Genomic DNA, 25,146 nt, shown 5'->3' on the forward strand with positions numbered 1-25,146 from the left:
CCACTTCAGTTTCTGAATGAACGTCATGTGAAGTGATATCTCAATTACAAGGGGAGAGAGCGAGAACATGGAAATGTTTACTATGAATTATTTTTCTATCAATCTCAAGATTTAACTGTTAAATATCCTGTTTTGAAGTTTTCTGTTGATCTTTGTGTATGCTAAAATTTACTGCAGCTTCTTGGACATGTTCCTTGTGTCTCTTCTTTTCTCTCTAGAAACTGTTGCATTTATCTCTGCCATTGCAGATGGATTTAATCAGTTACACCTTCCCCTCTGTCTTCCTCATACCTGCCACAATTTGATCAAAGTTCACTTTAGACAAGATTTGCTTTCTTTGTTATAGTACTGGCTGCCCTATATACCACGTTTAGGTCAAAGTAACAAACCAGTTTATGAGAGAAACTTACACAAAGTGCTAGAAGCAGGGCCATATCTGTATCTTATACCATAAGCGGACTGAAGAGCATTAACAGCATTATAAGCTGCAGATTCCTGTGTATGGAAGGAAAAAATAAATACTTTAGACTTCACATTAATTTCTGTAACAGGATTGGAACTTCAGCTACAGAACACTTACTCCTAATGCAATACTAGGTTGGATGATCCTAATGCAATACTAGGTTTTATGATCCTGTGGAGCCTAAGTTACCATATTTTCAGGAGCGCTGGCAGTTTTTCAAAGAGACAATATTAAAGACACAACAGCTTGCTATCTCACTGTGAATGAAATATAACAAGAGGCCAATGTAGCTGCATCAGAAACTTTTGGATGACCTAAAAATCAAAACGGAACCTTGCAAAAAGTGGATAGATGGACAAATTGCTAAGGATAAGGATAAAACAATACTCATTAACAGAAGCAAATCAGAAAGGCTTTAGCACCAGTACTGTAAGTTACACATAGCAAGGGACACAAAAGGCAGTAAGACAAGGTCCTATAAATATATTAAGAGCATTAGAAAAATGAAAGAAAGTGTAGGTCCACTACTTTCCAGGGAAGGAGAGCTAATAATAGATGACACCAAGAAGGCTGAGGTGTTTGAAGCAAAATAGGCATTAGTCTTCTATACAAAAATTAAGTGTTAGCAGATGCTTAACACAATTAATATTAACAACAAGGGGGAAGGAACACAAGCTTGAATAGGGAAAGAACTTGATAATGAATATTTAGATAAGTTAGATGTATTCACATTGACAGGGCCTGCTGAAATTCCTCCTAGGGTATTTAAGAAATTAGCTGAAGCAATCTCAGAACCATTATATTCAAGAATTTATGAAGGACTCATGAAGTCCCAGAGGACTGGAGAAAGGTGCTATATTTGCCTATCTTTAAAAAGGGGAACAAAGAGGATCCAGGGAATTATAGACCAGGCAGCCTAACTTCGATACTTGGAAAGATACTTGGACAAATTGTTAAACAGTCAATTTATAAGCATCTAGAGGATAATAAGGTGATAAGAAATTGCCTACATAGATGTGTCAATATCATGCCAAACCAACCTCCTTCCCTTCTTTGTTGGGATTTCTGGCCTAATGGATGGGGGGCAGGGAGGAAGCTGTAGATGTGATCATCTTGATTTTAGTAAAGCTTTAGACACAGTCCATCATAAGCAAACTAGGGAATGGGGTCTAGATGAAATTGCTATAAAGTGGGTGCATGATTGGTGGAAAATGTGCACTGAAAGAATAGTTATCAGGGTCACATGGGGAGGAGGGGTACTGGAGGGTCTCGCCTGAGTCTGGTGCCTACTCAATAATGACTTGGATGATGGAGGGGATGGTATGTGTAATAGAGTGCTGGGCAACAACAGCTGTACTATAACTCTGATCACTGGATCATCAATTAAATTGTTTTGGAGTAAATGGGAGGGGAAAAGCTGTGCCTAATTGATAGATTCGGGGTGGACTATAAAGGGCTATAAGACTAATTAACCCATGAGCCCATAAAGTATAAAAGGCACAGGAAAGTAGTGCTTGTGAGGAAGAGAGACACTGGAAAACTTTTGAGAAGCAGAGACAGGGAAGAGCCTCAGGGAGAGTGCACTTCTGTCTCTCCACTCCTTGGCTGAGGGGGCTAAGAATTATGTACTTGTAAATACTGAGCTGTGCAAGTTTGTAACAGGGAACACTGTAAATAAATAGCACAAGGTATTTGTCCAGAAGGTCTCTGAGCAGACTGTGGCTAGAAAACAGACTGGAGTAGGATAACATGCTGTTACACTGCAGACTTGTCCGGGATCTGAACTGGTGCAAGCGTTAGATGGCTTAGAAAATGTAGGAGACCTGGTAATCATAGGTGCTGGAAATAGGAGTGGAGGAGGTGCTGCAGCACCTCCTGACTCAAAGTAGTTTCCATTCTATACATGGTTTACAGTTTGGTTCAATGGCTCACAGCATCCCCCACTATATAAATTGTTTCAGCACCTCTGCTGGCAACGGTAATGAGACAGCAAAAGAAGATGCAGAAGACTCTGTAAAGTTTCTAGCAGTCACACCATCTGGACAGGCAGGTGTTGCTCACCTGGCAGGAAGAGCTGGAAAAGAGTCCCTGTGCCTGATTGCTCTCAGGACTTTATATGAGAGCAATCAGGCACAGGGACTGGGTTTGTATAAAATCGGTCCTGTGGACAGCCCAAGTGCACTCCTGGGCACCTTTGAGAGGGTGGCTATGGGTGCAGGCTGGGACAGAAAGTTGGACACTGTGGCTAGCCTCCCTCCACTGTGATTGGGGAAGCTCCCAAGTGGCCTATGTGGCTCTAAATGACAAGCAGGCATAAAACTACAAGGTGGTTACAGGTGGCTACGAGGTGGTTACAGGTTAGACAAACACCTGTCAAGGATGGTCAAGGCTAACTTGGTCCTGCCTCTGCAAAGGGGGGTTCACTAGATGACATGTTGGGTGCCCTTCCAACCCTACATTTTTATTATTCTACAATTTAATGGATAAATACACTTTTGACAGCAAAATGATTTTTGTTTGCAGCAGTGGTGTTGTAGCCATGTTGGTCCCAAAATATCAAGGAGACAAGGTGAGTCAGGTAATATATTTTATTAGACCAACTTCTGTTGGTGAAAGAAGCAAGCTTTTGAACTGCTTTTCAGGTGTGGGAAAGGTATTCAGAGTCTCACAGCTAAATACACAGTGGAACAGATTGTTTTGCATGAGTAGCTAACATACATTAGAAGACCATTCAAGGTAATGTGGCCAGGTAACACCTCTGCAGTCAGAGGACAAAAAAGTGGGGTTAGTGGGTTATGAATTGTTGTAATAAACCATAAATCCAGTGTCTTTATTAGTTGCATGATTTTTAGTGTCTATCAAAGTTACGAACTGAAGCTTTGGGGCTCATCTTTCGAAGGTGTTGTGCAGGTTTCCTTTGAGGATGAGGACTGAGAGGTCAGATATGGAGTGATAGTTTTGTGAAAAGTGTTTACCCATGGATGATAGGTTGTTTTTGTCTATCACGTTGTGAGTTCATTTTTGAGGATATAGTGATTGTCTGGTTTCACCCACATATTTATTATTGGGGTATTTAGTGCACTGGATGAGAGATGCCACATTGTGATAGGCATGTGTTGGACTATGGATCCTGAAGGGCATGTTGATTATTGTATCAGTGGAGATGTCTACATGTTTTTGCATCTGTTATGGCAGGGTCTGGTACTGCTTTGTTTTTATGGATTCTGGACTGTGGGGAGTTGTTTCAGGATGTGTTCTCCACCGACCATCGGTTGTAATTGTTTATTGATACCCCATATGGGTTCCAGTGTTACATTTTTTTTTTGTCCAACAAGTAGGGTTCTAGAAAATTTGTTTTGGACTGGGCATGGAGCTCAGCCTGTATGTAGCTTTTCACTGGTGCTGAAACTACATTTTATCCTAGAAGAAATTCCAGTACTCTAACGTAGAATCCCACAAGTGGTCTTTTTTGGTTTATAGTTGCCTCTGTTGGTTTGTAGTGGAAGAACTGTGCTGCAAGAGGTTCCCAGCCTATGTTTTTTTCTCTCCCAGCCCCATAAGGGGGAGAGAATGCATGGAACTAGGAAATGAAGCTAATGCTATAATGAGCTCCTGTGGGAAATTCAACAGGTTTGGAGGTGGGAGTGATCCTGTGTAGACTGGTCATTTCCCAGCTCTGCTCCTGCCCAATCACTTACCCCAAAATAGAGACCCCCAGCTACATGCCATTCTTTGAGATCTGTGAAAAGGGTTGGGGCTGCCACTTGGGCCTATTTCTCCTATGAGATTGCTTGCAATCCACCATCTGAAATACATGTAGGGGAGTAGAAAAATGCTATGATTTCATATGGGTGACCTACCACTGAGGAATAATCTTACAACATCACACCAGGATGTATGTCATGGAAGGGAGAAAATATTGACAACTGACATTCAATTTCAAGGTTCCAAGGACCCATATATCAAATAATGGTCAAACAAACAAACAAACAAAAAACCCTGTTGAAAACATTTTGGAGAAATTCTATTGCAATATTATTTCAAAAGAAGGATAATATTGTACTGATTCCTGTTCAGATGTGGCAACTGAGTGAAGGTCCATGGTAAATGACCATAATATGCTTCCAATATAAAGGAAACAAACACCTGGATGCAGTGAGTGCACAGTTCTCAGGCTACCAGCAATGTGTTCACTCCATCTGTTTGTGCCACATATAGAGAAGGAAGGGAACAATTCTGAAAAGCTTCATATGCTATATAGGTCTGATCCTGAATAATGCTGAGCAATCAAAATTCCAAGCGTGTTTCAAGAGCAGGCCCTGAGAACTTGCAATTTTAGCAGATTTCAGCAAAGGGAGCTGCGAATACTGAAACAAAGAATTATATAGAAAAAATATGACTAGTAAATTAAACTTTAAATAAAAAACCCTTCAGACTGAAATAACTGGTGCAGATATTTACCAAACAATAACTGAAGTCCAACTTCCCTTTAAAGATCTTAACATAACAGGTTTCAATTGAAACTTAATAAGGGAGTTGTCTAAATTAGAGCCAAATATCTATGCACGTTGTTACCAATACTGCACTCCAGTTTCAAAGCATCACTGAATAATTTACCACTTTAACTGAAACAACAGCACACTAGTGTGTAGTGAACTGGACAGAAGCATCTTTGCTTTCTGCTCAGGAATAATTAAGGACCCTATTTACACTAAATGTTCCTAACCCCTCATGCATGTGGAGGCCCCTGGAACAGCTTTCGCTTGCTGACCAACCTCAACACATGAAATCCATCTGGACGAATAAAGCGTTTTCAGTCAACCACAGGAGAGAGATAAATGAGATGGAAGCTTCATTATAATTCTGCTTTCCACCTCAGTACAGCTCTTCACAAAAGTTCAAGTGAGCTGAAATCTTACCATATTTGATTATGGTAGATATTTTAAATATTGAAAATCAATACATCTTGAAGCTAAACTAGCAATGGATAGCCATTTCCAACAGTTGACAAGAAGGTGTGAGTAACAGTAGGGGGAAAATTAGCATGGGGTTTGTCAACTGTTGGAAATGGGCCATCCTGATTATCACTACAAAAGCTTTTTTGTTCTCCTTAATTAACCCACCTTAATTGATTACCCTCATTACAGTTGGTATGGCAACACCCATTTTTTCATGTTCTCTCTGTATATATATCTTCCTACTGTATTTTCCACTGTATTCATCTGATAAAGTGGTTTATAGCCCACAAAAGCTTATGCTCAGATAAATTTGTTAGTCTCTAAGGTGCGACAAATACTCCTCATTCTTTTTGCTGATACAGACTAACATGGCTACCACTCTGAAATCTGTTACCAACAGCTTGACTCTTCCATTTCACTATGCTTCTCTCCTATGTTTACTGCTTGTGTTGAACTAGCCCATCAATACAAAAGTACTTTTTGTTTGCTTCCTCTTCCAAAAAAACGTTCAGGGAGCTAGTGAGATTGAAATGTAAACAGATGTAAAGGCCAGGATGTCAGTGGAACATTAATAAAGTTTATTTTGATTGCTTTATATTTAAAAGCCATAATTGTCCAGAGATGTTGGCTTCTAATTGGAGGTTATTGCTAAAAATGTCTTTGGCTGCTTTTTCAGGTATCTGCTCCACTCAGCTTGTCACTGGCTCTTAAAGGGCCTGATCCCAGGTCCAGTGAAGTCAATGGAAAGGCTTCCACTGATCCAATGAATAAACCCAAAACTGTTAAACCGACTTCCTCTAATTTAAATGCTACAGATGGGAAGGGTAGAGAGTGGGCCAGCGTTCCCCAACACAGACTGGAAGAAGAATCCAGATGATTAGAGCAAGATGCATTAAAGATTTACTGATGTGTAAAAGCCTTCACTTTAAGAATCTTTCTCAAGAATTAATTTCTTGACCCACTGCCTGCTTCTGTCTTTGCCTGCTACTTTCTCATTTCATTCCCGATGTGTCCATAAGGATATTCTGCAATTTTCTTCTTGGCACTGGAAGACCAGTTCTTCCTAATGCCATATCTTCTCTTTCTGCTGTCTTGCCAGTTCTTGAAGGTAGGTTTGTTTTCTCTATTCTCCAGATGAAATATAGTTTCATGTTCTTGATCTAATGATAGTGACTACTTCACTTGGGTGGAACTCCCTCTAGACCCAACTCTCCCTTCACGAATCAACAGATGATTCATTCACTATCAGGAATTACTTACTGATGCATTGCAAATTAAATGTTTGGTCATGCTGCAACTCCTTATAATCCTCATTTTTAGCTGTTCTGGCTTTGTTGGGTCTAAACTTTTGGTGAACTTTGGAGCCAAAAAAACACCCAGACTGGCCGTCTCTGCATAATCCTTTCTGAACCTTTTTTTTTGAACAAAGCACTGACCTGCAAACTACTCATGACACCCCCTTCCTCAAGTAGCCATTAGCCTTTATCTCTATGCATTTACTTGTTAAACTTGCTTTTCCTGTAAAATCTTGATTGATTATGCATGACCATTATCTTTTATTAATCACTTTGTTTACTTCTGTGTATAAATATTGATGCTCACCCCTAATAAAGGGGCCACACTTATTCTAAAGCTTTTGGGTTAGTGTGAGCCCGTTGATCAACGCATTGGTGTCTGGTCTCTGACAGAATTATGTGCCCATAACCACTCCGCACGAACTCGGGTGCTGGAGAGGTGAGTAAGGACTTGCTTTATTACCTAACAGCTTCTTGAATCACTCATAGTTTACTCCACTTCCCAAGCATGACATCAGACACAGGAAATTTTCAGGAGTTGGAGCAATTAAGCCTTAATAGAAATAGTGTCAGGAAAGATCTTTTAATTGTCCTAATGCCTCCTCCCCCCAAAAAAATGCTGCTGAGCCCCTCAATCCATACTCCAGATCCATGCAACTAAGAGAATTCAGTTTGTACTGTATTATGATGGAGGAGGAGTAAAACCTAAGTGAAGCTGGTGAGTATGATACCGCCCTACATTCAGGATAAAAGTTAGGAGCTGTTAAGCTCCTTTTTGGAGTAAGATAGCTGAAATAATAGGAGCCACAATCCAAAAAAGAGGCATAGTGAAAGGCTAGTCAGAAACTGAGCTATGTGGGTGGAGGGAGTTTTGTGGTGTACTAAATGCAAATACAGCAGGTGTGTATTATTTGGTGGAGGGGTTTGTGTCTGTGGACAGAAGCAGACCTCAAGAGAAAGTCAAGAGGGAGACATCTTTGGGCAGTGCTGTCTGAAAAGATACTTGGTATAGTAAGCAAATAAACTGTCCCCTGTTTAATTTTATACAAAGTCTGGGAAACTGGACTTTTTAGAAAAACTTTGTAAATAAACAGGATTGCATGAAAAACCCCTGACTCCTTCATCAATTTCTCCTAAAGGAAACAACCCACAAGACCTTAAATATTGGCTGATTGCTCAGATCAAAGGGGGTAACAGTATTAGCTCAGTGAGCTGTAATATTAGGGGTTAGAAGCTTTATTTCTGGATGAAATGTAATAGTTAATAGGTTTTTATATTGTTAATAAGTTCACGCTTTAAAATATCAAATCTTTTTTATGTCAAGTATTTATACCTCTTCAGTTCTTTCAAACATATAGAGATAGACTTTCAGCTAAGTGCATGGGGATTTAGTAACAGCTTCCATTAATATTTAATAGTTTACGATAACACTAATTAAAACTCCACTGATTAGCCTATAAATTACTTTATAGAGATTGATGGAAGAAACGATCCCATTCTAAGTGAGTCACCATTAATTCAATTAGAATAAAGGTTACATAACCAGTATAAGACTGTAAATAGAGCTGAAATAAATATTGCTAAATATGACATATTAGAGAACCATGTCTGCTTTCTAAACAATAACAGAAATAGCATAGAATGGTGTGTAATCTCCAAGAACTACTGCACTTACCACACAGCTGAAATTTGGAATTGTTGCATACTTGTAAGAGTATGGATACAACAACATCTGAGCATATGCATGAAAAGACAGATAGGCTTTTATTTGTTTCCGGTGTTTGCGAAGAAAGTGAGCTACAGCCTTTACTTCAGGCTCAGACTCGGGAAAGGGACCACAGTATGTATCATCACATGGGTGAAAGGAAGCCCCCTCATCTACACATTGAAAAAGAAAAATAGCAATGAATGTTCACAAACCGCATGTAACAGTCCAATTCTGGCTTACCTTGTGCTTATGGAGACGCCTAAAAAACAGCACACAAATTGCCATCTTACTTCTGAAAACACAGAGAACCTGCTACCTGAAAAGAATGAATGGAAGCAAACAGCCAAGAAATCAGTGGAACAGAATGAATTTTTATCCACTAGGCATATATCCCTTCCACAAAGATGACACAGGCCTCCCCCAGGAAACTGGAATTGCAACTGGCACATAGCAATACATTGAACAATTCAGAACTTCCATTCTTCACGGCAAACTGAATTTCACTGTTTACAGGAGGATTATAAGGATCTAGGATCTTATGAGATTACCCTGTTTACTATTGGAGATATGTTTATTTTCATGATTCATTTAATGCTGTAACTGGAGATGAAATATCAAGAAAGTGCAAAGTCTTTGGGACTCTGGAAAACAGCTATAGAAAGAGATCTAGGGGTCATAGTGGACCACAAGCTTAATATGAGTCAACAGTGTGATACTGTTGCAAAAAAAGCAAATGTGATTCTGGGATGCATTAACAGGTATGTTGTAAACAAGACACGAGAAGTCATTCTTCCGCTTTACTCTGCGCTGGTTAGGCCTCAACTGGAGTATTGTGTCCAGTTCTGGGCACCACATTTCAAGAAAGATGTGGAGAAATTGGAGAGGGTCCAGAGAAGAGCAACAAGAATGATTAAAGGTCTTGAGAACATGACCTATGAAGGAAGGCTGAAACAATTGGGTTTGTTTAGTTTGGAAAAGAGAAGACTAAGAGGGGACATCATAGCAGTTTTCAGGTATCTAAAAGGGTGTCATCAGAAGGAGGGAGAAAACTTATTCACCTTAGCCTCCAATGATAGAACAACAAGCAATGGGCTTAAACTGCAGCAAGGGAGATTTAGGTTGGACATTAGGAAAAAGTTCCTAACTGTCAGGGTAGTTAAACACTGAAATAGATTGCCTAGGGAAGTTGTGGAATCTCCATCTCTGGAGATATTTAAGAGTAGGTTAGATAAATGTCTATTAGGGATGGTCTAGACAGTATTTGGTCCTGCCATGAGGGCAGGGGACTGGACTCGATGACCTCTCGAGGTCCCTTCCAGTCCTCTGCCCTCATGGCAGGACCAAATACTGTCTAGACCATCCCTAATAGACATTTATCTAACCTACTCTTAAATATCTCCAGAGATGGAGATTCCACAACTTCCCTAGGCAATCTATTCCAGTGTTTAACTAACTATGAGTCTATTTCTTGTAGCTGTAATATTTGAAAAGATGTTTAGACAGGATGCACTTGAGACTTAGGTGACTTGGTGGCCATCTGCTCTGGTGGGAGTAAACCATCTGCCCTCACCATAACCACGGCATACCCATGTTTGCTTAAGTATAGCTATCTTTTCAAATCCCAGCTCATGATCTTAGAGCTATATTCATTTTTGAATCTGCAGTTGGGGCTGGTAGTTTTTTTTTTCATCACTTCTGTAAGTGCCACCCCATTTTAGGTATCAAGCTGAGTAGCTCTCAGCGGTGGCTCCAGGCACCAGTGCTCCAAGTGCCTGCCTGGGGAGTGCCCTGTCTGCCTTGCTTGGGGTGGCAAAAAAGCTAGAGCCGCCCCTCGTAGCTATTGCAATTATATTTCATGTTATTAAGGATTCCTGCAAAGCCTGGTTTCCTTCCACTTAAAGTGAAAGACATTTATCATACAAAAGAAATTTATGAAAAAAGTACTTAAGACCCTGGCAGTAGCAAAGGAATATGGTAGTCATAGTGTTATTGCTCTGCAGCTCTCTGTTAAAATGTGCAGTTGTCATGTGAAAACACTTTATTTAGCTCAGGCTAAGCCCAGAACCTGAGCTGAGGCTAAGAAGTGCTCAGCACAGCTCAGGAGGGAGGATACAGAAATGACTTTTGCACTTCCTGATCCTGCAGCCTCCTGGGTTCCTGGCATAAATTATAGCAGTCTGAAGGCTGGTCTCTATCATTCCAAGGAGCAGTTCCAGAAGTCTGGACTCACTAGCATAAGGGATCCATGGACATGGCCCTTTTTCCTAGCCTTGTGTCCCCACAATCAGGTGGGGTGACTGGTTTAGGTGCCACTGATAGCTTATTGCCACCCTGGACATTCATGTATGTTGGGGGAAAATCCTCAAATGTCTAACCTGGTGGGTTAGTTTTAGGCAAAATCTGTGTCCCAATTTAAAAAAAAACAAACCCAAACCTTGTGAAACTACTGAGATTGTTGGGGTTTTTTTGTTTTTGTTTTTTAAATAAAAATACCAAGCAATCTCTCTGTGAAACCCATCAAATATTTTGCACAACTTTTGCCAAAATAGGAATTGGTAAGAAAATTTTCTTATTCAGAAAATTGTTTTGAAGAACAGATCTACTTTTAAGGTAATGTATATTAAAGAGAGAACTTAAAAATGGATTTCAATAGTGCCTTGATATGACTATACTTTCATTGCCAGACAGAAATCTTGTCCATAATAAATAAAAACAAGATGTAACCCCCTGCTTTCAGATAAACCCATATTTATACCATAAATTAGTTTTAATAATGCCTACATGCTGACTGAACAACCCTGAAGAAGGTTCCTCCCTCACACAGAACCAGTGCAGAAAACAAGATGAAGAGCAGGCTCTAGTTTCTCTCTTTGTATAAGAATAGATTTTTCTAAACTCTCTTCTTATAATGAAGTTGTCCTGTGAATGAATGACTTTGGATAATGCAATGAGCTCACTACGAGTTTCCATACTGGAAGTTCTTTAAAGTTACAAACAGAATTGGGGAGAGGAGGGGGAGAAACACAGTAAACATCAACTACTATCAAGTATCAAAGCTACAGTCACAAGGAGAAAATAGAAATACAGTAAATGTCAACCATCTGCCTGATTTTTGTATCCTGCAGTGTTTTATTGAGACAGTCAAATCCTTCAAAACACACTGCAGATGTGCAAGGCCCAAAATAAACTGGAAATGCTGTGTTCACACTGTGTAGAAGTGCTGAAATGAATAGAGCTCATTTTCATACAGAAGCATTGAGGTGGGATTAAGGGTGAGATAAGGAACAGTAGAAGCCCCAGACTTGCTTGCATCTCCTACTTCTGTCAATATGAGGTAATCTTCTCCACAGCCCAGCTATGTGGTGAGCCTGAGGAGGAAATTCTGCCCCCAACTCCCAATTCTCTATTCTAAGTGTCAGTGAAGCCCTTTAAATTGTGTTTGGTTTATGAGATGAGGATTTGTTCCTAAGTATTTGCCTAGTGTTTTTTTAAAATATTATTTATACTATAAATAGTGTCTAATGGATCTGCATGAGGATTATGTTAGGTGTTATATGCACACATGTAATAAGACAGTCCCTGTCCTAAAGAGCTTGCAATCTGTACACTCTATACTTTAAAACTGTTGCCGCTTCTAGTGTTGACTTTGGTTGCTTACTCCACACTTTAACTTAAAGGAATAATTGTGTTTCCCTTGAGCCACGCGCTGCAAAGTGAAATGTACTAAGATTACTGATAAATTTCCTTTTTTAGTCTTCACAGAATACAAAGCAATGGAGTAAAATATAGCATCAAGGAGCTACGCTAGAAGAGAAGAGAAAAGAAGGTGGCACAGCAGTGTCACTTAATTCAGAGAAGAAACTCCTGGTACCCAGCCATTTGGGTGTCAGACTTGGGCAGGTACCACACAAAAACAGGATTTGTGCTCACAACGTACGTGCCCAGAGGCACCCATATGCATTTCAAACCCTGTCTTCAAACTGTAAACACAAACGACACAATTAAGAAGTTTTAGAATCTACCTTATGAGAATTCACAGTGCAGAACTTTAAGCAGATCAGGACAATGTAAGCATGGAAATATGATAATCCTCCATCATCTCCACTTCAGTCAGGGTAGTGAGATGACTGAGCACGCGACTTGGAGTAAGGAACTTCAGAGTTCTAATCTTGTCTCTTTCACTGACTGATTTGTTCATCCTTGGGCAAAATACTGACCTTCTAATCACTCTCATTTTTTGTTTATGAAAAAAATATTTTCTCCAAAGGGATGTTCTGAAGATCAGTAAATTGCTATTTGTATAGAAGTCCCTTTAAGGATGGACTGGGGTCTCATTAGAGAGCAGTCTATGTATTTGGTGGAGTGAGGAGCAGGACTGAATGAACACTACATTGCACTACTTGATGACATTTTCCTCATCTGGACACATGGAAAAGAAGCCCTTGAGGAATTCTACCATGATTTCAACAATTTCCATCTCACCATCAACCTCAGCCTAGATCAATCCACACAAGCGGTCCTTTCCTTGACACTACTGTGCTAATAAGCAATGGTGACATAAACACCACCTTATACTGGAAAACTACTGACCCCTTACCTTCATGCCTCCAGCTTCCATCCAGGACACACCACACGATCCATTGTCTACAGCCAAGCTCTAAGATACAACCACATTTGCTCCAATCCCTCAGACAGAGACAAACACCTACAAGATCTCTATCAAGCATTCTTAAAACTACAATGCCCACCTGCTGAAGTGAAAAAACAGACGGACAGAGCCTGAAGAATAACCAGAAGTCATGTACTACAACACAGGCTCAACAAAGAAAATAACAGAACGCCACTAGCCTTAACCTCAGCCCCCAACTAAAACCTCTCCAGTGCATCATCAAAGATCTACAACCCATCCTGAAAGATGATCCCTTACTCTCCCAGATCTTGGGAGACAGACTTGTCTTCGCTTACAGACAGCCCCCCAACCTGAAGCAAATACTCACCGGTAACCACACACCACAGAACATAAACACTAACCCAGGAACCTATCCTTGCAACAAAGCCCATTGCCAACTCTGTCCACATATCTATTCAAGTGACACCATCATAGGACCTAATCACATCAGCCACACCATCAGGGGCTCATTCACCTGCACATCTACCAATGTGATATATGCCATTATGTGCCAGCAATGCCCCTCTGCCGTGTACATTGGCCAAATAAAAGAATAAATGGACACAAATCTGACATCAGGAATCATAACATTCAAAAACGAGTAGGAGAACACTTCAACCTCTCTGGCCATTCAGTAACAGATTTAAAGGTGGCAATTTTGCAACAGAAAAGCTTAAAAAAACAGTATGCAAACTAGATACAATCAATTTAGGCTTAAATAGAGACTGGGAATGGCTGAGCCATTACACACATTGAATCCATTTCCCCCATGTTGTGTCCTCACAGCTTCTTGTCAAACTGTCTTAAATGGGCTATCTTGATTATCACTACAAATTTTTTTTTCTCCTGCTGACAACAGTTCATCTTAATTAATTAGCCTCTTAGAGTTGGTTGGGCAACTCCCTCCTTTTCATGTTCTCTATATGTGTATATCTATCTCCTCACTATATGTTCCATTCTATGCGTCCGATGAAGTGGGCTGTAGCCCTCGAAAGCTTATGCTCAAATAAATTAGTTAGTCTCTAAGGTGCCACAAGTACTCCTGTTCTTTTTTTGAATGAACATGGGGAATGAATTCTGACTTCTTAAACTATAAACCATCAGGGCAAGGATATGTTGGTTTTGTTCTGTATAGGGCAAAGGACATTGCAGGAACTAAATAAATAATAGTCATTGTTGTGTATTTGGTTGTTGTGGCAATAGAATCTTGTGTTGCTATGGCAACTGAATTAGATTATTAGGGGATAGCCCAGCCAGCTTTTGGCTGGCCATTGGTTAGTTCTGTGTGTGGCAATAAATGGCTGCCTCAAGGTTTACAGTTCTGTGTTCCAGTGATTTCTTCCTAAATCTGTTGCCCCCAAGGATGTAACAGTCCTAATTCACAAAGCAGTCCAGATAGTATTGTTATAGGGCAACAAATCCATTCTGCACAGAAAAGAAAGATTTCACTCATTCAGAAAAGACAAATATCTTCCAGAATCAAGGAACAGGAATTTGTATTTCAATGCAGGGGTGAGGGGCAAGGGAGTTAAGGGAAACTGAGATAGATCAATTGGGGACTGAAAAAATGTGTGTGGGTATTAATAATATGATAAGATACAATAAAATATTCCTCCAAGGACATGACATGAGAACTGCCCACTACAACATGAAAGCAATAGTTTCTTTTGTGCACATACATTTGTTTTTCAAAATATCTATGGCTGGTGGTCATAAATTTAAGCAAAGAATGGTGCAACAGCATGGGCTGTAGCTTTGGGTTAGTTTGGCTTTGCATCTATACCCTAAAGTTGCCCTAAATCAGGGGGTCAGTTCTGGGAATCTCTCTCCCCTACATGGGGGATTCTCAGGTTGCATTGACCTGTTATAGCTGCTCTTATACCAACCCCCTCCCTGTAGCCAGTGGAGTGAGTAGTCCAACTTAGGAGTGTTCTACACTAGACCATTAGATTAACCCAGTTACATCACTCAAGGATATGAAAAATCCACACTCCTGATGGACATAGTTAAGCTGACCTAAGTCTTCATGTAGACTGTGCTAGATTGATGGAAGAATTCTTCCACTGATCAAGTTACTGCCTCTTCGGGAAGTGTATTACCTGTGCCAATGGGGAACCCTTCCTGTCCCCAATGAAATGCTACAGTGGCACAGCTGCAGTGCTACCATGTGCTGGTGAAGTGTTTCAAGTGTAGACAAGCTCTTAGTGATCCCAGAGTGGCAGAAAAGCCCTTTAGGGCCACAGATAGCAATATAGGGCTTGTCTACACAAGGACAGTCAGGACAATTAAACCACATTAAACCCATGTGTGGATGCCCTTACTCAGAATTAAAGTGTCATTAATTAAGTTTACTTTAATTCACTTCCAAAATGGAGAAAGCTAAACCAAATTAAGGCCACTTTAATTTTGAATAAAAGCGTCCACAGCATGGTTTAATGCTGTTTAACTAATCTACTTGAAATTCACACATTTAGTTAATTTGGATTAATTTTCCTGAATGTTTCTGTGCAAACGAGTTTTAGGGGAGCCTTAAAGTTGCTCTAAATTGCTCCAGGGAACAGCACAGATTTGTCCCAAATCAGGGAAGCACAAAGATAGCCTTTGCCTCGTCCCTCCTGAGCACTGTTGAGTGCCTCTTTATCACAGCTCAGGACATGGGCCCATGTGTTTAGGCTCTAGCCTAGGAAAAAAGTGAGAAGTAACAGATTGGAATTGGGTTGGAGGGAGTGAGATGGTAAAAGCAGAAATATTAACAAGATAGGCAATATGAGAGAAGAGGAATGGAAGCAACAGTATAAAATTTAAACAAGTAGATTTAAGGGCTCATAATAGATGCAGAAGATGGTGTCAAAAACTGTAAGTGTATTTTACTGGATTTTCTAATGTTTCTGTTCTGTCCTTCCTGACTTGCCATCACTATGATTAATACTGCTTGCCTAATTTACTTTTCTCCATAAAATTTGCTAACTTATGTAGAGATAAAAATAACAAATCATTAGATGGCAGATTGTGGAGCCTTTCCTCCTAGCAGTGACTCAGCATTTCCTCATGCAACTAGTCTCACTGAAAGTAATGAGACTATTTTTATTATTTGTATTACAGTAGCATCTGCAGGCTCCAAGCTGGATCAGACCCCCAGATTTAGGGCATTTTTTCAAAAAAGAGCTAGCTAAGTTCATGGAGGATAGGTCATCAATGGCTATTGGGCAGGGATGTTATCCCTAGCCTCTGTTTGCTAGAAGCTGGGAATGGGTGACAGGGGATGGATCACTTGATGATTACCTGTTCTGTAATCAAACCTCTGGGGCACCTGGTATTGGCCACTGTCGGAAGACAGGATACTGGGCTAGATGGACCTTTGGTCTGACCCAGTATGGCCATTCTTAAGTTCTTATGTTGTGCTAAGCAGTGTATAAATACATAATGAGAAACAATTCCTGTTCTTAAGAATTTACAGTCTAAATAGACAATTCAGAGGGAGGGGAAACTCAGATGAAAAGACTTACCCGAGGCCACACAACAGACAAGACTAGAACCCTGGTTTTGTAGGTCCCAGTCTAATGTGTTACTTACTGCACCACTACTTGAATATATAGGTATATATCCATTTACATGTATTAAAGACTCTGCAATCTAGATTATAAAATGCCATTTCTAGTTCAAGGGATCCATTTCTAATAATCTGCTATAATTCATTATTTTGAACTTAATCTATATTTAAGCAAAATTTAGGTCAGTTTCTGTTATACATATTTATATAATAGAGTTAAAAATTAATCTCTATACAATTAAAAGTAGCTCTTTGTTTCTTTTATAAACCTCCACTAACAGCCACCTTGAAATACTAAAAGGCACTTTGCCTCAGCAAGGCCAGCAAAACATCTGAAGTCTCTAAGCCAAAACATTTTAGAAACATAAATTAAAAAAAGTTAGGAATTAAAAACCAACAAACAGATCAGTTAACACCATGAGTTATATTCACCATTGTGCATCAGTTCATTCCAGCAACACAAAGTAAGCTGTAAAGCTATCTTAATTGGCTTCTTAAACTGGGTTTACAGCTGCTTTGCATCACTGGAGCAGTGCAAAGCAGTTAGTGCATACTCTTAACATTAAAACTTCTTTCTCCACTTTTACCAAATTTCCCAGATAAACTCCACCTTGTGGCACCTGATATTTCAGAAAACGTGGTTTCTTTTCTGAGAAGTTAGGAGGAACATTCACTATCAAGTCTACAGTATAATGCAGGGGTGGCCAAACTTACTGATTCTCCAAGACACAAAAGACAATCTTCAGAAGTTCAAGCTGGGGTGTGCCTGCTGGGGCTTCAGCCCCACTACTGCTGAAGGCCCAAGCACTGGCAGGCATGCCCTGCAGGGCTGAAGCCCCAAGACTCGTCTCCTGCTAGGCAGAAGCCAGAGGCGATGCATGGGCGAATGCCAAGGGTCATGTGCCCCCGAAGATTTTTGCCAGGGTTTGCTGGCCCCACTCAGTTGCATGGTGTCACAGGACCCCCTCACTGCATGGCAGCTGCTGGGGCTGGCAAACTGGGAGCTGCGACCATGGGGAGAGACAGTGACAAACAGCTGGGAGCTTCAGGGAGAGCTGCTGCTTTTGCTGCTGCTTCTCCCAACGGAGTTAACACCTGGGAGCTGCAGTGAGGGGCTACTGAGGGTAAGGGGTGTATGTGACTTAAGCTGTTGGGGGGAGCAAATTTATAAATTGTATCTCCCATGCTCAGCAGGCACCAGTCATCTTCGGCAGAAGCCGCTAGCCCCATCACCCTGCTGAAGGGCAGAAACCCTGAACTCCCCCTCTGCCAGTCTGGAAATGGAGAATGGGCAGGTGGTGCACTATGAGCTGTACTTTAACGCGTGTGGCTTGTGAGCCATGGTTTGGCCAATGGGACACTAGCTTCAATCTTAACTATGGAGAGGCTACTGCTGCTGTAGAATTTTCTGATCTATTCAGTGCTCTGGACAGTTAAATGCAGAATGACATTGTTATCCACATTCAGGTTATTTCCAGACTTACCACACCATTTCACTTTCCAGTTACGATTAGCATCTACACCATGGCAATGAAACTGTGAGTTCTTTGACCTCGTTTTCCTCCAAAATCGATCCTAGTCATAATTTTTAAAATAATGAAAATTGTTGAATACATGTTGCTAAAGCAACTATGTACATGTAACAAATCATCTATGTTGAAGATGCTCAGTGCAATATTTTAACTTTCTTACAAGTCAATTATATCCTTAGGCCACATATAATAAAGTGGTGGATCAAATCATTACAGCATTCAAATGAGACTTCTGTCTATAGTCATTTCATCTTTTCGATCTTAATATGTTTTCAGAAACATTGCCCAAACTACTTACATGGGTCCAGCTAAAATGGTATCCATCCACATTAAATACTGGCATGATGTAGAAATATAGCTGATTTAGCATCCTTCTCATGGCAGGATCACTCTGGTATGTCTGAAGAGCCTAAAGGAGGAAGTAAAATAGAAGTAGTTTCTATAATAAACTGACTGTGGGCAGTTAGTACTACTTCATGGTTTACTTCTTTAACAAGGGCTTGACCTTACTGCATTAGTGTTATTCCAACAACTGTGCTTGAATGAAGTATTGTCTGTCCATAAATGAGACTAATAGCAACATGGTAATGAAACTATATTCAGAAAAGACTTTCAAAAGGAGATCATCCTATTGTTAGTTAATTTCAAACATCCAGGAGAATGCTGGAAACTACTTGCTCTAAACAGAAACAAGTGCACTGAGCATTGGTGAGATGGCTGGGCAAAGGAGCTAAAAGTCAGTGGACTAAAGCTTCAGCTGGCATGAATCAGTTTAGCTCGCACTAAGTCAATGGAGCTATGACGATTTTCACCAGCTGATGATAGCACCTAATACTGGTGAGGTCATGACATATGAAAAGGCAAATGACAATGGTCGCATCATATGTGAGACAAAGATCTCTTAAATTCAAAATCATCAACCCAAATTACTCGTCCACTTACAATTGGTCAAATCCTGTAGCCTGCACCAAGCCTGTGTAACATAAGTTGGACCAGTAATTGAAGGTGGAGGAAGTAATTCTTCCCCTCTGCCAGATGCAGGATTGCAGTAGCCCATGCACATGCTGCACTCTTGAAGTGAGTTCTGGCTGGTCTATGTATCTGCAATTCCACCAGCCCCACAGACTCTCCTCCATTGTATGCAGAAGTGTGCAATCCTTGTGTAACTACCACCATCACTGGGTATTAACTCCAGCATTAAGGCTCCAATGCAGTAAAATGTTTAATCATGTGCTTAACTTTGAGGGAAGAAAATGTAACACATTGAACATAGGATACATAGGCATGATCCCAGTATCTGGCCACCCTGTGCAATGTACCCACAGCAGTTCCATTCTACTGAACGTCCTCAAGGTCCACACAGGAATTGTGGTGGGGTTTACTTAAAACTGATGAGAGCTAAAATTATTGTTACTCACAAATGCTAGGGCTACAGTATCAGATCAGGGAATTTAATACCTATGCAGCTTGGTCCTGCAGATGCTCCAAGTGTGAAGCCCCCACTGAAGTCAAAGGATGTTATTTTGTGTGATGTAGCTACAAGAATGCTCCCATAAATTCACAGCAAGGGATATTTAGGTTAGATATTAGGAAAAACTTTCTAACTGTAAGGATAAGTATGCATTGTGACAGATTACCAAAAAAGGTTGTGGAATCCCTGTCACTGGAGGTTTTTCAGAACAACTTTGTCAAGCATCTGTCATGGATAGTCTATGTATGCTTAAACCTGCTGCAGCATGGGGAGGGACATGGACTAGATGATCTCCGGAGGTCCCATCCAGCCTCTTCATTTCTATGTTCTATCATTGGACTTGTCTGGGGACAGAGGTACTGGACACAACTCTTCCTCTATAGCAACCGTGTTATTGTTTCTATGAACCATTTGCCTATATTAACTTTGTTAATATTAAAAAGCCACTTCAAGGCTACCCATCAACATGGTCACAAATCTTTGTATTAGTGACACTGCTCTGCTGGACTAGCAAACAATAATTTTGTCAGAATGAAAGGCTATGGTTACTCCCGCTGTGATGGCTTAGAAAAACAAGACCCTGATCCTTTAGACTTAAGCATTTGCATATTTATGCAAATGGAAGTAAATGGGGCTACTCATACATGTAAAGATATGCACATGCTTAAGTCTTTGTAGGATAAGGGAAATTATAGATGCTGTAAAAGATCTATATTGCAATGAAATAAACTCAAAATGTGAGTTAGAGCAACTGAGCATCTCTTCCAGGCTTTTTTGTAGGGAGAGAGGATTTAGTTGGGGAAAGGATAGACTTTTTTGCAGTCTTATGTTTTCTTCTCATTACCAAATGCTACCAAGTATGGTAGAGATCATGTCCCTATAATGAGGATTTCCATGTCAAAGATATTGAGTTTGAAACTGTCTCTAGTTTTTGTTTTCTGTATAGTGTTCTTAGGCGTCAAGTCACATACTGTAATTGTGCTCTTTTATAGGAACTGTTTTTTACCTTCAGTGTTGTGACGTATATTGTATTACCAGGTTGACATAATATGATACATATGTCTTAAAAATCACACTGAAGAGCTTTTAGATGTCAAATTCTTCCTCAGCAGGGCATCCAAATAATATTTATAAAATATAAATACAGTACATAACAAAATTGTCACGAAAACTCAGAGAAAAAATTAAAAAGTAAACTGAAAAGGTTTATATGCTTTAAATTTTATATGAATGGTTGTAAAAGGGTGGCTGGCCACCTTTGCAGGACCAGGAAGCCGGGGGTAGCCAGTCCTGTTTAATTAGCTCCACCCTGCCACAACTGGGTTGGGTACAGGAATTAAAAAGGGGGGAAGCCAAGGAGTTAGGGGCTGAAACTTGATCTGGAATGTACATCCAGCAGTGGCAGTCACAAGAACATAAAAATAGCCATACTGGGTCAGACCAAAGGTCCATCTAGCCCAGTATCCTGTCTAGTGGCCAATGCCAGATGCTTCAGAGGGAATGAACAGAACAGATAATCATCAAGTGATCCATTCCCTATTGCCCATTCCCAGCTTCTGGCAAACAGGGGCTCGGGAAACCATCTCTGCCCATCCTCGCTAATAGCCATTGATGGACCTATCCTCCATGAATTTTTCTAGTTCATTTTTTTGGACTCAGTTATCAGGCCTTACAGCAATAAAAAAGGCTGTCTCCATATGCACAAATAATTGAATCAACAAAATTATATTTCTAATAATAGAGTGAGGGCTGTCAAGCGATTAAAAATATTAATCGCAATTAATCGCATGATTAATCACACTCAAACAATACTAGAACACCATTTATTTAAATATCTTTGGATGTTTTATACATTTTCAAATATATTGATTTAAATTACAACATAGAATACAAAGTGTACAGTGCTCACTTTATATTTATTTTTGATTACAAATATTTGCACTGTAAAAAAACCCAAAAGAAATAGTATTTGTCAATTCACCTAATACAAGTACTGTAGTGCAATCTCTTTATCATGAAAGTTAAACTTACTGATGTAGAATTATGTACAAAAAAAACTGCATTAAAAATAAAACAATGTAAAACTTTAGAGCCTACAAGTCCACTCAGTCCTACTTCTTGTTCAGCCAATCGCTCAGACAAACAAGTTTGTTTACATTTGGGGGAGATAATGCTGCTCGCTTCTTGTTCACAAGTTACCAAAAGTGAGAACAGGTTTTCACATGGCACTATTGTAGCAGGCGTTGCAAGATATTTACGTGCCAGATGCACTAAAGATTCATATGTCTCTTCATGCTTCAACCACCGTTCCAGAGGACATATGTCCATGCCGATGATGGGTTCTGCTTGATAACAATCAAAAAGAAGTGTGGACCGACACATGTTCATTTTCATCATCTGAGTCAGATGCCACCAGCAGAAGATTGATTTTCTTTTTTGGTGCTTTGGGTTCTGTAGTTTCTGCATTGGAGTGTTGCTCCTTAAAGACTTCTGAAAGCAAGCTCCATACCTCATCCAGCTCAGATTTTGGAAGCAGGGGCAGTTCCAGGCACCAGTGCAGCAAGTGCTTGCCTGTGGCGGCAAGCCGTGGTGCGTGGCCTGCTGGTCACTGTGAGGGCGGCAGTCAGGCAGCCTTTGGCTGCATGCCTGCGGGAGGCCCACTGGTCCCGCAGCTTTGGTGGCAGTTCGGTGGTGAGTATGCCAAAGGCGTGGGACTGGCAGATCACCCGCAGAAACGCCACCGAATTTGCATGACCAGTGGACCGCTTGCAGGCATGCCACCGAAGGCCTCCTGACTGCTGTGCTTGGGATGCCAAAAAACCTAGAGCTGCCACTGTCTGGAAGTCACTTCAGAATCTTAAACCTTGAGTCGAGTGCTATAGCTATCTTTAGAAATCTCACATTAGTACCTTCTTTGCGTTTTGTGAAATCTGCAGGGAAAGTGTTCTTAAAATGAACAACATGTGCTGAGTCATCAGCTGAGACTGATTTAACATTAAATATATAGCAGAATGCGGGTAAAATAGAGCAGGAGACATACAATTCTCCCCCAAGGAGTTCAGGCACAAATTTAATTAACCTATTATTTTTCAAATGAGAGTCATCAGCATGGATTCATGTCCTATGGAATGGTGGCCGAAGCATGAAGTGGCATACAAATGTTTAGCATATCTGGCATGTAAATACCTTGCAATGCTAGCTACAAAAGGGTCATGTAAACTCCTGTTCCTACTTTCTGGTGATGTAAATAAGAATGATCTCCCGTAAATGTAAACAAACTTGTTTCTCTTAGTGATTGGTTGAACGAGAAGTAGGACTGAGAAGACCTGTAAGCTCTAAAGTTTTGCATTGTTTTGTTTTTGAGTGCAGTTATGTAACAAAAAAAAATCTACATTTGTGAATTGCATTTTCACAATAAAGAGATTGCACGACAGTACTTGTATGAGGTGAATTGAAAAATAATGTTTATTTATCATTTCTACAATGCAAATATTTATAATAAAAATAATAATATAAAGTGAGCAGTGTACACTTTGTATTCTGTGTTGTAATTGAAATCAATATATTTGAAAATGTAGAAAAACATCCAAAATATTTAATAAATTTCAATTGGTATTCTATTGTTTAACAGTGCGATTAAAATGCGATTAATTATGATTGTTTTTTAACTGTGATTAATTTTTTTGAGTTAATAGCGTGAGTTAACTGCGATTAATTGACAGCTCTAAATAGAGTTAGTACAGATGGGAATACAGGTAGCATTAGTCTGGATCTCAGCACATATTGGGATAACAGGGAATGAAATGGTGGAAAGGCAGCTAAAAGTGCTGTAAGAAATGGAAGGACAGACACAGAAATATCCTTGAGTAAACAGCAATTCAAAAGTCTAGTGAAGAAAAATTTAAAAGAGGAATAGCCAAAAATTTGGATCAATGAGAATAGAGGAAGAGGAATTTTTGAATTCTGTTCTATAATTGAGGATAAGGACATACTTCATGGCCCTGATTGGACAAATGAAGTGATTTTGTTCAGAGTACTGACTGGCTATTATGGCTTAAACAATTTTTTTTTTAATAAACCACAAAGCTGGGTTATGTGCGCGCTGTAACTGATCATCTTTTATGTGTTCATAAGGGCTTTGATAAAGGAAGGGAAAAGTTACATTGTTATTTAGTAAAAATATGGGGGAAATGCAATTGTATTAGAAAGGTGCTGTTACATTATCTGAAAGACACAGGACAGAACATGAATTGCTAGCTATTTAGTGGAGTATAGCTGGTGGTGGCTATAGACTATCCAGTCAACTCTGCTTTGACACAGGGGAAAGGGGAGAAAGGCAAAAGGGCTGGCTGCAGAGGAGAGTAGTCAAGCTGGGTTGTGGCTGGAGAGTAGAGTAGGCTCATGAAACAAGGAGACAGGCTCCAGGGAGGCAGTCTTGGGGCTGGTATTCCAGAAGAGAAACGGAGCAGGAGCGTCAGGGAGTTCCTCGGGAGAGGCTGTCAGGGGAGATAATGGGAACCTGGTAGGAAAAAAAATGGTCTCCAGGGAGAAAGCTCAGTCAAAAGAACAAGGAAGAATCCTGCAGGAGGCCCCTGAAGCGGGAGAGAATGAAAGAGACAAAAAAAAAAATCTCCTGGGAGCTATAGCCCAGGATGTTCTGAAGAACTGTTTTGTAGTTTTTGCTTATATCTGGAAAAGAAAAGTGCCTGTAAAAAGATTTTGGGTCTGGCAGTGGGTCCTTTGTGGGCTGGGGACAAGCCAGCATTTTACAGGGTTTTTATTCTTGTAAATAAAAGTCATACCGTGACTATAAAAGAGAAATAATGCAACGACTTAAAAATGATCCCACATCTTCCTCTGCGCCTTAGGCAACATCCAGTTTCAAACAGTTGATAGATACAGGGGTAAATAAATTAAAAAAAACAACCACGATTGGAGCTGCCGCGCCCAGCTGTATTGATTGTACAATATTGAGTCTCCTTGACTTTTTAATGCTTCTCTGTTTTGTTTTGATGCTTGCTATCTTGTGAAATGATACTGTGAGAGGTTTTGGAAGTCAATATAGTCCCAAAGTTGTACTTTTAGAATCTCAAGTTGAGTCTTAGAATTCACTTGAATGATTGATGTGTTTCTCTTTAAAACATTTTAAAGGTTTATCTTAAAAGTTTGTAACTATCATCTGATTTAAAACATAATGGACCTGGTATAGCTTTCTGACCAGTGTAAATCAAAAGTAACTTCTCTGAAATAAATAGTTACCCATGTGTAAAACTGGTGTGACATCAAAATAATTTCTTTATCTTGAAAATATTTCTCTCATATCCTGTTTTTATTTTTACAAACTTAATGCTTTATATCTATAACAAGACAAGACAGGCCTGTGTATTACTGTCAAATGTCTTGATAACATCCACGAGGCCTTTGCCATTTTGTCTAACAATCACTAAGGTGTATCATAAGAACAGCCATACTGGTCAGATCTATCCCGTTATCCTGTCCT

The 25,146-nt window shown here is 40.0% G+C and overlaps 1 protein-coding gene across 1 annotated transcript in view; it reads right to left on the minus strand.

Annotated features, from left to right (window-relative positions):
• CPA6 (carboxypeptidase A6) overlaps positions 1 to 25,146 on the minus strand; it is a 121,229-nt gene that overhangs the window by 1,516 nt on the left and 94,567 nt on the right. Inside the window, exons 7-10 of the mRNA XM_030553241.1 lie at positions 18,474 to 18,584; positions 18,128 to 18,218; positions 8,392 to 8,594; positions 411 to 495 (exon numbers count right to left, since the gene is read on the minus strand). Of these exons, the coding sequence (XP_030409101.1) occupies positions 411 to 495; positions 8,392 to 8,594; positions 18,128 to 18,218; positions 18,474 to 18,584 (490 nt within the window). The remainder of the gene's footprint in view (positions 1 to 410; positions 496 to 8,391; positions 8,595 to 18,127; positions 18,219 to 18,473; positions 18,585 to 25,146) is intronic.

This window comes from Gopherus evgoodei, chromosome 2 (assembly GCF_007399415.2).
Source record: "Gopherus evgoodei ecotype Sinaloan lineage chromosome 2, rGopEvg1_v1.p, whole genome shotgun sequence".
Classification (NCBI taxonomy): Eukaryota; Metazoa; Chordata; order Testudines; family Testudinidae; genus Gopherus; species Gopherus evgoodei.